This window comes from Ruditapes philippinarum, unplaced genomic scaffold (assembly GCF_026571515.1).
Source record: "Ruditapes philippinarum isolate M1 unplaced genomic scaffold, ASM2657151v2 ctg3714_1_1_1_1, whole genome shotgun sequence".
Taxonomy (NCBI): Eukaryota; Metazoa; Mollusca; class Bivalvia; order Venerida; family Veneridae; genus Ruditapes; species Ruditapes philippinarum.
This window is the reverse complement of record NW_026862021.1, coordinates 104,204-118,542: the sequence shown is the minus strand read 5'-3', so window position 1 is coordinate 118,542 and position 14,339 is coordinate 104,204. Positions and strand designations below refer to the sequence as shown.

General features: G+C 33.9%; 1 protein-coding gene across 3 annotated transcripts in view; it reads right to left on the bottom strand.

Moving 5' to 3' along the window:
* Positions 1-279: 279 nt before the first annotated feature.
* Positions 280-14,339, bottom strand: part of LOC132717697 (ribonuclease Oy-like) — a 32,481-nt gene continuing 18,421 nt past the window's right edge. For 2 of the 3 annotated variants that reach the window (XM_060701237.1, XM_060701235.1), the window contains exons 6-10: positions 13,744-13,811; positions 9,073-9,186; positions 6,354-6,402; positions 5,395-5,466; positions 280-1,178 (exon numbers count right to left, since the gene is read on the bottom strand). In XM_060701237.1, the coding sequence (XP_060557220.1) occupies positions 915-1,178; positions 5,395-5,466; positions 6,354-6,402; positions 9,073-9,186; positions 13,744-13,811 (567 nt within the window). In that variant the 3' untranslated portion in view covers positions 280-914. Of the gene's footprint in view, positions 1,179-5,394; positions 5,467-6,353; positions 6,403-9,072; positions 9,187-10,210; positions 10,325-13,743; positions 13,812-14,339 lie in introns of all 3 variants that reach the window. The other variant, XM_060701236.1, reaches the window with a different exon arrangement.

Below are 14,339 nucleotides of genomic sequence, written 5' to 3'. Positions count from 1 at the left end.
GTGGTAAAAAAAACTTAACCAAGCTCAATACACTTTCTAAGTCAAAAAAGGGCCATAATTCTGTCAAAAACCTTGACAGAGTTATGTACTCTTGTCTGTAGATGGAGGTTATGATGGTGAACAAGTATGGTAAGTTTCAAAGCCATACTTGTAATACTTCTGAAATAAAGTGGGGTGGTACGAAAAACTTAACCAAGGTGTGACGCCAACGCCGACGCCGACGCCGACGCCGGGGCGAGTAGGATAGCTCCCCTTTTCATAGAAAAGTCGAGCTAAAAATTAAAGTTGCATCATTAATTATGTCAAGATGTATTGTACATATTCCTGTGTTGTGTAATTGCATGTGTGTACAAGAGCAACTTCTATGTATGTTGTGTAATTGTATATTTGTGTATGTGTGTATATTAGCACTTGCTATGTTGCGTGTAATTGCATGTGTGTATAAGAGTACCTGCTACGAAGGTTGAGTAATTGTAAACAATTTTGGGGCCGACATTTTTTATTCTTTATTTTATTCTTTTTTCTTTTATTTGAGACCTGAGCCAGCCCAATTATTGTTTGATATTGTTGTGTGGAATGGTTAATTTTTGCCAGCAGACAACTCATAGTGACAATTAACCCAGTATAATTTGTTTTGTAATTTAACCTGTGTATGTATATCTGCACCCATATAATTATGTGTTGAACATAGTTCATGTTTACTGCTCTGTCTTGATGTGTGTGAAACGTAAGTGCATATGTGTATATGAGCACCTGAATTGTATCTGTTTGCATATTGTTTATATATGCGTGCATATGGAAATAAGCCTGAGTAAAAAATAGATAAACGGTCTGTTTGCATATTGTTTATATATGCATGCATACGAAAATAAGCCTGAGTAAGAAATAGATAAACGAAGGTCTTTACAAAACATTTAGACTTGGTGAATAGGTGGGTAGTAGAATTTGTATTTCTTTGAGCAGCTCGACTGTGGTGGACCATGGTAATGATGATGACTGCGTCGACCAATCAAATCATTCTTCACTCCCTTCCCAATTGAGGCCATGGTAGAGTTGTCTCCCTTGGAATGGTAGTATCCGAGAGGATAGACGGTGTTGTCCGAACACGATCGTGGGGAGAAGTCTTTATTCAGGCAAATCTGAATCTGATCAATCAGATGGTATTTTTCCCCATTTTGCTGAAATCATATAGAAATAAAATATTTACTTAATTTTCACACTTAACTTTTATGCTATACTAGGCTAGCTTTTTCGCTCTGAATTTGAAAAACCTATTGTTAGTTACAGGGTTTATAATAGGAAAAAAAGGGGAAAAAAGACCTAATTCACACTGATACCACTTACTGTTTTGTCTACATACTGCAGGTGTTTTGTCTACATACTGCAGGACTGTGTGATGATTTGACAAAAGTTAATCTATATGTCACCATCTAAAAGGTAAATATGGGACTTTGAGTACTATTTTTATTATTTTTATTTATACTGCCGAACATTTTGATAAAAAAAAAAGAACCATTTGCCCCCCCCCCCCCATTATTCTAAGTAGTGTTTTAATCATTTAGCAAAAATTTCATGCACCATTCGCTTTTTAAGTTAATACATGTGTTTAAGATACAAAAAAAATACATTTGTTTCTTTCTTTTTTTCAGAATTCAAACAAAAATTTTGTAAACTGCAACCAGCAGTAATACTGTAAGGAAACTGTAAATATTTCATCATCATGATCACACCAAACAGGAAAATATATCAATTTCATTTTTCTATTCATAAAAAAAATTATACAAGTAACAAAGGAAGGGAAAAACCCCATTACATTGTACTAAAGAAAGCCTTCCTAATATACCTCCTCAACTTGACAGAAATTTTCATAAGTATCATATAAACCATTTAATATCACACCAAAAAATAACACTTTATCTTTCAAATTTATCGCAAATACCATTTTAAATATCACACCAAAACAAACGCAATACTTTGTCACATTTCAAATATCACCTTTTACTAACAGGATCTCACTTTTACACCTAGGGAATAGTGGGTGTAAAAATTGATCATAAGAAACACAAAAGCTTAACATTACCTAAAAACATGTTTTCAAATGTAATGGTATACAGTATCAATAGTCTAGTTGATTTAAACACGTCAGCAAGACACTGTTTACCCAGAACATTTACCAGTGCTTTGACCTTATTGCACCAAACTGTTGGGGATTATTTTAGCCTAACAGATGTAACACCCTAGCACAACTAGTTATTTAATTTACTCATTGTTTTGGTCAGTTGTACTATGTTACTTCATTTCTGGTATTCTGAGTAATTTAACTGGCCATCGGTGATTGAAAAGTTTAAACCTGTGTGTGGCCCATCGTTGATATCGGTTATAGACAGGTTGTCAATCGGTAATTTGTAAAACTATTTTCACCGCTCCAAAATTTAAACCTGTTTATAAATCCCAATCAGTAATTTTTTACAGACTAAACTTATCTTTTATAAGTTGATAGGTGAAAAACAGGTGACCAATAGATAATTTAGGTGTTAAATATTTTGTCATCAGTCCACTTCATAGTTTGGCTAAAAAAAACTATCCACCAATCACTGATGGCTCTGAGGAACTGGAGTGTAACTATATATCTTTAACTATGGTGGCTCATTTGGAACGCCTTTGTCGCCCATTCTCAATAAAATAAAGCATTTGAGGTTGAAAAATATTAAAAATTTGATGTTGTCATTGTGTCATTTTTTATCGATGAAGTAAAAGTTTAGGGTATTTTGCAAGTTTGCCAGAAATATTTTGAACAAGAAACTATGATATAACAGGATGACATTTATTTCGGTAAGGACACTGTATTTCTTCGGTAACGTAGATTTCAGATCTAATAATGTAACATATTGGCTGCATATTAACAACAAATGTCTTTAAAATATATCAAAATCTGTAAATTTTCTATCTAGAGGGACTTTCTAACATAGGAAAATTCAATGAAGTTGGGTACCTTGCTAATTTTCAGTTAATTTCTTCAAAGTTAAATATTCGTAGAAAGCAAAAATAGTCAATTTTGGAAATGATTATTTTATGTCTTCATTCAAAGGATATATATCATATATAATTTATGAGAGGTCGAATGCATACACAAATGTTGTATTAGCATTTTTTTTCAAAACATTCAACTTTTCACTTTCTTAATATTTGGAAAATTTATTGCTAAGCAGTTATATATTTATCCCCATATAGGATGTCACGTATGTTTCATTTTATTCAAATGCAAGTAAAGGTTGAGAAAACAATTTTATTTTTTGTAAAATAATGTATATTTATGGATATTATTTTAACATTATTATATATAGAATGAAATACGGTCAGTAAGCTCTTTGCAGAAACGAATTAGTTGTTGCTGAGAACATCAATATCTGATAAAATATTTTTAACATTTCTGCTGGTACATCAACATACATATGTATTATTAACATATCTTTCCCTTGTAAAAATAATTTTGTATCTTCTTACATCTAATACAAGGTAACCGTTACTAACAGGCATGATAATCCCAACTTTATCTTTAATTTTCAAAAATTGTTGAATTGTAAGTTGGAGTAACGTATGTTTCACACTCGCTTATTTATGAACTTAATCACGGAATTGAAACTTACATGTAAAATCGACTTTTTTTATTTAGGAATCAAATGTACATCATTCTATTGTCATAAAAATGCGATTTTATGTTTTTATATATGCATGTGTAAACAATATAAAGTCTGTTTGATAAAAGTAACGTTTGTTTCACTGTGGTTACTTAAACAAGTTAAAACTCGACCAAAGTTATCAAAATTAACTTACTTATGTCAAATAGAAGTTAATGTTGCTGTTATACGTGCTTTCTGACTTCAATTTCCCTTTTGATAAACTAACTTTAAAAAGTTGATAACGTATGTTTCTGTAACGTATGTTTCATTTTTACATTGAAAGTGGGTTAAAAATGACGCAAGACCGTTTAACCCGCCATAATTTGTGGTTAATATATCAGAGTTACACACATGTTAATTTTCTTACTTGTTTGGATTCTTCTTTGAATGGATTGGCTCTTAAATAATGGTAACGTATGTTTCTTTTTAAAATGCTGTTGAAAAGATTTGAATAAAAAATGAAAATTTCCGAAAATATAATGATTTTTGAGAGGCTGCAAGCTTATTTTTACTTATAATTATATATATGCTGTATTATTAAGCATGCATCGATTCAATTATGTAATTTCGGTTCCACTTATTATTGTTTTAGGTTTGGCAATATTTATTTATATGCATTTGGCGACATTTGATCATTCATTATATCAATGAGATTTTAAGAGTCAAATGTAATTTTTACCAATAATCAAAGTTCATATACACACAGCAATGACTAATTGCACATGTTTCGTTTATTCTGGAACTTAGTTTTCTGAGACACAATTTCAAAGTTGAAAATTCTAGGTGGCGACAGTAACGTATGTTACATTTTAGGGCATTAATGGTACTTGTAAAAGAAAAATAACAGATAGAAAGGTAAAACTGAGAGTGTCCCTATTAGACAAAGTGGCAGCCACCTTTCTAACGACATTTTGACCTCAAGAAAAACCTTCGTATAAGAGCTACCCAGTGGAACATCAAATGCTGTGTCTTATTGAGAATGAGCGTTGTGCGTTGTGTTGGCGCCAGCTTAACAGGACAAAGCGCCAAACGGCGTGTTGTCGGACTTTCGTCTTGTCGTCATGTTGCTAACAATGTACGCCCAACGGTGCATTGTGGTGCAGCCTGTTGTAGCCATGTCAAATTGTCGCTCAGTTCAAATAAAAGAATTGGCTTATCAGCCAAGCGACAGCGGGACAATACGCCGTTTGGCGTGCTTTACTAGAGACAGGATGACAAGATGACAGCGCGGCAACGCGCCATTTGCCACTTTGTCACAAGTGACAAGACAAAAAAGCGATAATGATAAGATGCTTTGTCGCTATTGACAAACGCCAATGTACCAAATCAGCCACCATATCAAACCCTCACCATAATAAATATCTTAAATGCACTTGTCCATCATCAAATAAGGAAAAAATTTCAAATTATGTACTAACTGGATTGCAAACAGAAAATATGTATACAATACAACCTTTGCAGAGCAAAACCCTTTGGGAGACAAATATGTTAGTTGTTGCCGAGAGGAATTGCTCTATACAGGTTAATTTATTATGAAATTTATTGTAAAGTCTTCCTTTAGGAAGTAAATCCTACTGACGATATATACAATGGTATTTGCTCTTCAGACGGCTGCTATGTACAGGTTGATCTGAAGAATATAGTTCAGGACTATTCGTGAAACGGAAGGGAAAGAAGCTGAATATATGTATGAAATTCAATAAATATAAATTACCTCTGTGATTGTACACTGTAGCACAGGTGGAAATCCAGTCGCCTTCTGCACAGCATTCAGAAAGTCATCAAACTGTAATGGAAAGGAAAATATATTAAGACATTTACAGTTTTTTTTTTTTTTTTTTGTTCTTAAAACCTTCCTTTGTTGGAACCAAAATCGTTAAGGCTTTGCCAATTTTATAAAACCAGCCAATTGTATAAAACCAGGTAAGCCTATTCATTTCTACAGTCTGCCCTGGCTCGACATTGTTGGCCGTCTGATTTTTTTATTTTCAACATATTTATATCCCAAAAACTGAAAATGGACAGTCCCAAAAATGGAATCTCAAGGCAAGTCTATTTACAAATGATGCAGGTTTAAGGTTAATATATTTATAGAATCTATACTTATGTCATAATAAAATTTACTTAAATTGAAACCACAATTATTGCTATTGCATTGCATGAGATCAAGATAATCTTTAACTAGAAAATCTGCATTGAAAGACAACTGTAACTTTACTAGTCGTACTGCAAAAATATCAGGGGTATCAACATTTAAACTTCAAATAAAAGATTCTGATAAAGTTCTGCCGGCTTAGCTCAAAGTGAGAGAAATGGATTTGTAATCCAGGGGTCACCCAGATTTGATAATCAAGCAAGCTGAAATATTTCTGTGACAATAAATCTAGGTCATTGAACCTAAGGGTCACTTGTCTCCCACTACTGATTTAAAAGTCCTGTGAAATTAGTAGTCATTCACTTGCCAAGAAATTGGTGATTTAACTGGTTATAGTTATCAAGAAAAGCCAGCTTGGTTGACCCAACTCTGAGAAATGACAAAAAATGTGTTAAAATCAGCGTTATAAACAAAACAAAAAAACAATAATGTTTTTTGACACAGGAAATATTGGTGCCGAACAACGATTCATTTCAAACTTCAGACACTAAAGTAAAATATTAAGAACTTGTACTTACACTATACATGGTTGTCTTACTAGGTACCACATTGCTATCACTCAATATTCTGTAATAAAACAATAGGATACACTTCATTATAATGTTGTCATATTATCGAAATGTATGGCACACATGATTATAATTTAAATACAAAATAAGAGCTTTTAAAAGTACAGCGTGCTCGACCATTCTTAGTGCTTGATAGTAAAACAAGAGCCTGGATAATGTACAACTTTTCTAAGTTTAAAATGAGCCAAATTGCTTTTAAAATCCATGTTAGAGTTATAGGCCTTAGACAGTGACCTCCTATTGTGCTCTCAAATAAGTGAGTGAAGTTTCAACCAATTCTCTCCAATACTTTTTGAGATGACAAATTGCTGCAAAAAAAATCACCAAAGTGTCTATGTCGACGTGATTATATTTTTATAGCTCTCCCTATTCTTCGAATAATCAAACTAAAAATTAACTTAATACACAAAAGAAGACACACTTGATTAAACAAAGAATAACTTTGATATATTATTCATAATAATAATAATAATAGTAAAACAAACTTGATTATATACTGAATCAACTTGATTTATTACTTAACAAACTATTTTTAAATTTACAAGGTTAAAAACATTTCATCAAATGATAGGTATAATAAAAATTTCATGTTTTACAGAAGAACATCAAGACCAAATAGTATAGGTTTAATTAAATGAACATCTATACTACATGTATTAGATGTACTTAAATTACATGAACAGAGACAAAAGAAGAGATCAAAAAGGCTCATATACCAGCTGAAATAGAGCATTCAACCATTTTGTACATAGTTTTTTCATAGAAGAACAAAAATGCTATATTTTAACAAAGCTTTTAGACACTTAATGCTCATGTTCACTAAGCCATAAGAAAAAGATGAAGTTGTGAATAACAGAGGCATAGCTTGTAAGTTTATGTGGAAACTTCTATGGGGATTTGTGAGGTTTGACCGCCACTCCCCTCCCCCAACCCCAAAAAAAAATTTTTTCTCCATATTGTAATTCGCACCTCGCTTTTTGACTCTATTTACACTGAACATGTTTAGGGGATTATTTAAAATTATTTAAAGACAAATAAATCATTTCTTTCTTTCTTTTTTTTTTACTTTGGAGAAAGTGTAGGCCAGAGGGAAAGTCCAAATATTTAGACATTTGCTGCGGATTTGAACCTATTTTTTACATTGGTCAAATTCCACATTTTCCGATAAACAAAACTGTAAAACAAAGAAAATGCGATGTCTTTCAATGAAGGACTAGGCCAGGGCCTTTAAAGCCTAAAGAAAGCTATGCTTCTATAAATAAAGTAAGAAGAAGAGGACACTTTAAGATTAATGTATAAGTGGTGAAGTAAGCAATGCGGAAATAATTTGGCAAATTTCGTAAATTGAGGAAAATCACTAAAATTTCCTATAGCTCATATATCAAACAACCTGTCATTAACTTCTACCCTTGCATGATTCGCTAATATTTCTTCACACGAAATTTCTGGAATTTTAAATTTGCTAACTTTACGACACGCGAAAATATCCATTTATACAGTAAAATACATGACACAAATACATGTAAATTCTGTTTCATTCTGTGAGTTTGACACAATTTCATATACATGTATTCAAATGATCGTGGACCCTTATCATGATGAACCTTTTTTACTCCTTATCTGGACCAGTTCATTATCAATTCAAGGAGTGCAAAGATGATACTTAAAGTACTAGTAAGCTACCGGAAGTAAAGAACGTGGTCAGACTGCATGGTCGGCAGACTAGTCTGGCTCTATACCGGTGACAAAGGCTATGCATTGGTTGGGCATCATAATAAGAGTAGCGTACACGCTTTTCATTCATTATTCGTTAAAGTAACGACATTTGTAACGACATTTAGCCAAGAGCAGAGAATATTTAGTTTACAATAATGTGCAGCAAGAAAATGAGGACTCCAAGAGATGGAGACATAAAACATACATGATAACAAGAGAACCGCATGCAGTGTTAAAGCTCGTCTGTTAAAATAACCACTTTTGACAAAAAATTCCAAGTTAAACAGGGATATAACTCCAAAAATATTGCTTTCAAAATTATGCCCCTTGTCTTATAACTGCGCCTTGTCAAGATAAGCAAGTATTCAAAGTTTCATGTTGATAACTTTCTAAGTATTGTATAATAATGTGTTAAATTAAAGTTTCTGCAAGACAACAACGATGATGACATTGACACAGCCAGGGATCATAATGGTTTGCCATTATCTCCAAAACAGACAAGATAATAAGCTATTTTGCCTTCAAAGCATTATCAAAGAATTGGCACACATTATAATCAACCCATGAATTTGGGATTATCCATTCTTTGATATCAAAATCAACCCTAAATCTGGTGCTGAATTCTTGACTTTGCCCCACCTACAAATTCAAAACGGTCCATTCAAAGTTAAAGTTCAATATCAAAATACAAAAATATCGCTGCTCACAGTATGGAGAGCCTGGTCAGACTCCACGGAGAAACCGGCGGATCAGGCTCAATACTGGTGGCAAACATTATTCACATTCCGTTAAAGCAGATTAAGTGTTCAGCAGTAGATCACACTTAAAGCAGTCAATCACATAGAGCCTGGAGAAGTCTGACAAATCATTAATCTCAATGTCCAGAGAGTTTTAAGCATTATATAAAAAGCATTTTACATTTTTTGCGCATTTAACTATATTTCAAACTTACGCCCCCATGTCATATTTTCGAATCAGATCTAGCGACTTTTTGAAATATTTGTACTCATTAGATATGTCGGGTAAATTTGTGCCACATGTTCCGTGCTTTATCCATTCATACGCCCTACAGCATATCCAAACAAGTTTAAAATTCTAATTACAAATACAAAAAAACTTAAGAATTTCTTTGCTACTGGCCAAGTTCGATTCCATTTCCTTGACAATTTTTGTTATTCATGAGAATTGCTGAAAAAAACAAAGTTTAATTGAAGGAGAAAGGGGCAATGCTATGATTGTCATTTCAAAATAACTTCATTATCAGAGAATATTTTTATATCACACATTATAAAATGTAACAAATTATCTTCGCCAATAGAAATCATTATTGGATTCAATCTTTTCAATTTAAACTCAGGTTTTCCTTTCCAGAGTCCAGAAAATCTGTATCAAATGCATATTGTACTCCAGCTAGTCTTGTTTTCAATTTCCGAGTAAATATCAATATCAAATGCATATTGTACTCTCAACAAGCTTTGTTTTCATTCTTCGAGTCCAAAAGTTCCAAATCAAATCCATATTGTGAAGGTAGTAACTCTATCTTTAAGTACATATATAAATGATAGTACAAAATACTGTTGATTCTGATTTTAAAATGAAAATGAAAATTAATAAAAAGAACCAAATTGTTACAAAAAACATACAATTTACTTTTAAATAAACTCTGATAACATGTTTAGGAATGTCAAATAAAACTATTGCCCCTTTCTACTTTCCATTATTAAAATCAAGAACAGGAAATTCTGATATTGTGGAACATCTAAATAAAAGAAAGCATACAATATGGGAAGTTTCCAAACATACACGTATATACTCATGAACACTCAACCAGGACGAAAAATGTGCATTTCTATTACACTACATGTACAACACTGTATAATTGCAAAAAATCTGGAGAAAGAGTGATTCCTTGGAAGCATTTATCACAACAAAATTACAAGTAAATTGCAGACTCAGTTTGATTGAGTCTGTACATGAGGGATAATAAATGAAACAAAATGCACACTGAGGCTGTAACAAAATGCACACTTTTCTTGTATATTTCTGCACTACAAATAGGTTAATTGGCTATATCACTACTCTCAACTTACTGTTGAATATTATACTTTTGGTTAAGTGTAAGACCACTGGCGAAGTAATTATGTTCGCCTGACGTAGCAGCCAGGTCCGTGCAGCAGGTTCCATGCTTGGTCCACTCATGCTCCCTTAATTAAATACATGTAAGATTTATACACCAGTCAACCATAACCCAAACCTACCACCCCTGAACAGGGCAGGGAGTTAGTCTGGGTCCAACCATTCCTTAACAGGGCAGGGTTATAGTGTGGGTCCAAATCATCCCTAAACAGGGCAAGGAGTTAGCATGGTACCAACCACCTTGGAACAGTTGGAACAGGGCAGAGTGTTAGCGTGGTACAGAGTTTAAGTCTGTGACCACCCATCCCTGGACAGGGCAGAGAGTTAGCAAGGGTCCAATCACCTCTGAACAGGGCAACGAGTAAGTGTGGGTCTAGTCACACCTGAACAGGGCAGGGAGTAAGTGTGGGTCAAATACCCCGGGACAGGACAGGGAGTAAGCATGGGTCAAACAACCCCTGGATAGGACAGGGAGTTAGTCTGGGTCCAACCACCCCTGGAAAGGGCAGTGGGATAGAGTGGGTTCTATCACCCCTGGACAGGGCATTGAGTTTGTGTGTGCAACCACCTCTGGACAGGGCAGGGAGTTAGCATTTGTCCAAACACTCCTGGACCAGGCAGAGAAAAAAGTGTGGGTCCAACCACCCCTTAACAGAATACAAAATTAGCATGGGTCCAACGTTTGACACTTTGACAGTGCAGGTATTTACTTTTGGACCAACCACCCCTGGACAGGGCAGGGAGTTAGCATGGGTCTAACCACCCCTAGACAAGGCAAGGTATAAGAGAGGGTCCAACCACCCCTGGACAGAGTAGGAGTTAGTGTGGCACCAACCAACCCTGAAAAGGGCAGGGCGTTATTTTGGAGCCGACCAACCACCCTTGGACAGGACAGGGAGCTAGTATGGGACCGTTAAACCACTCCTGGACAGAGCAGGGAGTAAGTGTTGGGCCAACCACCCTTGGACAGGGCAGGGAGTTAGTGTGGGAACAACCAACCCTGGAGAGGGCAGGGAGATAGTGTGGGGATGACCAACCATCCTTATGCAGGGGGTTAATATGTGACCGACAAACAAATTCGGGACAGAGCAAGGAGTAAGTGTTGGACCATCCACCTTTGGACAGGGCAGGGATATTGTATGGGACCGGCCAAACACTACTTGACAGGGCAAGCAGTTAGTGTGGGTCCAACCACCTACACCAAGAAACTTTACATTCATTGCTTAGTACTGGTTGGTTCAAGAGACTCAACTATTCTTAAAGGAAGAGGGTTTGGGTTACAACTGACTGGTGCAAAAGTTATATTCATCATGACCTTTCAGGGTTATAAATAGATTCATTGATCTTTCACTTACTGACCTACTAACCTCAGTGTTCATTTGTCATTTCAGCCAAAAAAGCATTATTGCACTACAGATGAAAATAAAATGTATCTAACTTTTGATATTTTATAACAAATTGAATTTTGCTTTGAAAATTATAGAAAAGTGTCAAGGTCACAAACTTTTTGGAAAGGTCATACTGAATCTGAAGGTCATAAGCCTTAAGGAACAAAATTTCGTCATCAAAAAGGTCATGGTTAACCAATTTATAATCATCATCGTCACTTAAATGTTTATAAATGGTAATTTTAAATTTTAAAACATTTAATGTTTCAAAATGCTGATGACAAACATATCCTTTTACACAATATTATGTGTTGGGGATGGGGAAATAATTAACATTTCTCCTTGACATAATTATTATACATATATCCTGTGGTCCCTGTTGTTCTGGCATATCCATCGGCACCATGATTATCAGTAACAATTACAAATTTGATACTTGTGTCATCGTCAGATACCCACGGTTGATTAACAAGTAACATAACATGTAATCAATAATTATGAATCTGCCATGGGAATCCAACAATGTACATGTACCCATGTGTAATTCAATTAAAAGTAAAGATGCCACAATTAATACTAGCAAAATACATTAATGAAAGTAAATTTTTTCTACATATTACAATATACATGTATGTATACTATAAATTAGGTACCGCAGTACCAAGGGGACCTATTTGCATGACTGTTCTGACATATGTAAGGCTCCTGAGGAAAAAAATATATACATGTAAAAAGCAAATCTAATATGTCCAAGACAAATTGTCATTTTTATCTCCCACTTTTTTTTTCTTTCTTTTTTTATCACATAAATATATCATAGTCTGAGGATATATCATTACAATGTATACTATGTGACACAGGAAGCATGACTCAGCCAATCTTAGTTGACCTTTGACCTTTATGTACTAGGCTTGTCATGTGACACTTATTTTTTATTTTTTTTATCAACTAAGTTAGTGATCTTAGAGGTACAGCCCTTTTCATAACATTGTGAATTGCAATATACCTCTGTCAGAAATTCAAATATGATCATTGTTTAACAATCAATCTGTAAAGTTTACATGATACCAGATCTATTTTTTATATATATCCGACCAATCAAACATCAACAACCTTTTGATGTAAGACTGACATCTGACTTGTCTACAAGTGTTATCATAAAGATGTTATTACTTTAACAAGAGTTTATATCTGAAATAGAATAAAAAGTTTATTGTCATGGGTAACACCCTTTCCAAAATAGTTCTCAACAGCATTGTTTTTTTTTTGTGTTTTTTTTTTTTTTTTTTCAGAGTAACTGTGAAGATGGAAAACTGGCATTCCACCTTACAATATAAACAAAAAGCAATGATAAAAATTATGTTTTACATCTGAAGGTACCGAACCGAATAATTATCTATATCAATAAGATATAATTCATATTATACAATGTATAATTCATATTTGATATTTCACTGCTGGTAAAACCTTAAGCCATAAACAGGTGAAATAAAGATCTCAAATTACAGTCGAATCTGTGAACAAATCTAAGCAAAGGAATATAGGCAAGTGGTCATTATTTAATTGGAGGCTACTATGTTCATTTTAATCAAAAAAGGTTTTTCAAAGACTTGCCTTTATAAACAAGGATTTACATGACGGTCTTTATATGGAGGTGGTCTTAAACAAAGGTTTTCAGTGTCTATTCTAGGATTTAAAAAACAGGGGGGATTTTTATTTACAAGTGAGAATTTATTACATCTGGGTTTTTCTTCCCTTCTTTCTCTCTGTAAAATTTTCTCTGTCTGAAAAAATAGTGAGGAATTCTCAAAAATATGAGTGAATCCCCCCATCCCCCCTCCTAGAATAGACACTGAGGTTTTACTCAAAATTAACAATAAAGACTACCCGTTCTTAACAGTTAAATGATAGTGATAGTGTATTGATAAAATTATCCAGCTATACAAAACACTTTACTTGGAGACATTTCATACAATTTTTTTTTCACTGGCGAAATATATGTAATAAATTATTATATCTTTTGAATTCTACATATTTTTTTCCCCTCATAATTACTTAACATGGTGGATATAAAAAGTGGAGATAAAAAGTATACATACCAAAAGCTATCTTGGGTTGTGTCGTTGTACAAATTAGGCCAATAAGTCTTCAACTGTGACGCTAAACTCTGGCAAAATACATTAAAAAATACATGTAAACATATACATAACATAACAAGTTCTTTTATTGGTTGAGTTTTAGGTCACAACGAAACGGCATAGGTCATTTTAGCGACTTTCCAGCTGTTCTGGTGGAGGAAGACATCAGGTGCCCTTCAATGCAATTATTTCAGACACAAAAGGGCACCGGAGTAGAACCACTGATGTTAAGTAAGCTAACTGGATACTGCTTCTTCACATGAAAGAATCCAAAGTCCCTATCGGGACTCGAACCCACAGAGGTGACGGGCAAGTGGTTTAATGTCCGCAAAGTACAGACACAAGTCTGCTAAAATGTACCGCCATGCGCAAAAAATGAAAATGAAAACAAATGAAACATTTCTACACAAGTGTCAAAATTGGGTTCTGAGGCTATTTTTTTCATAATTTTTAAATATTTTTTTTTAAAGAATTATGTCATGATGTAATGAGACAACAATGTGCTCCATGATTTATTCATCTGCGCTTCTTTAAATGTTTATTGTATTTTGTTCCAT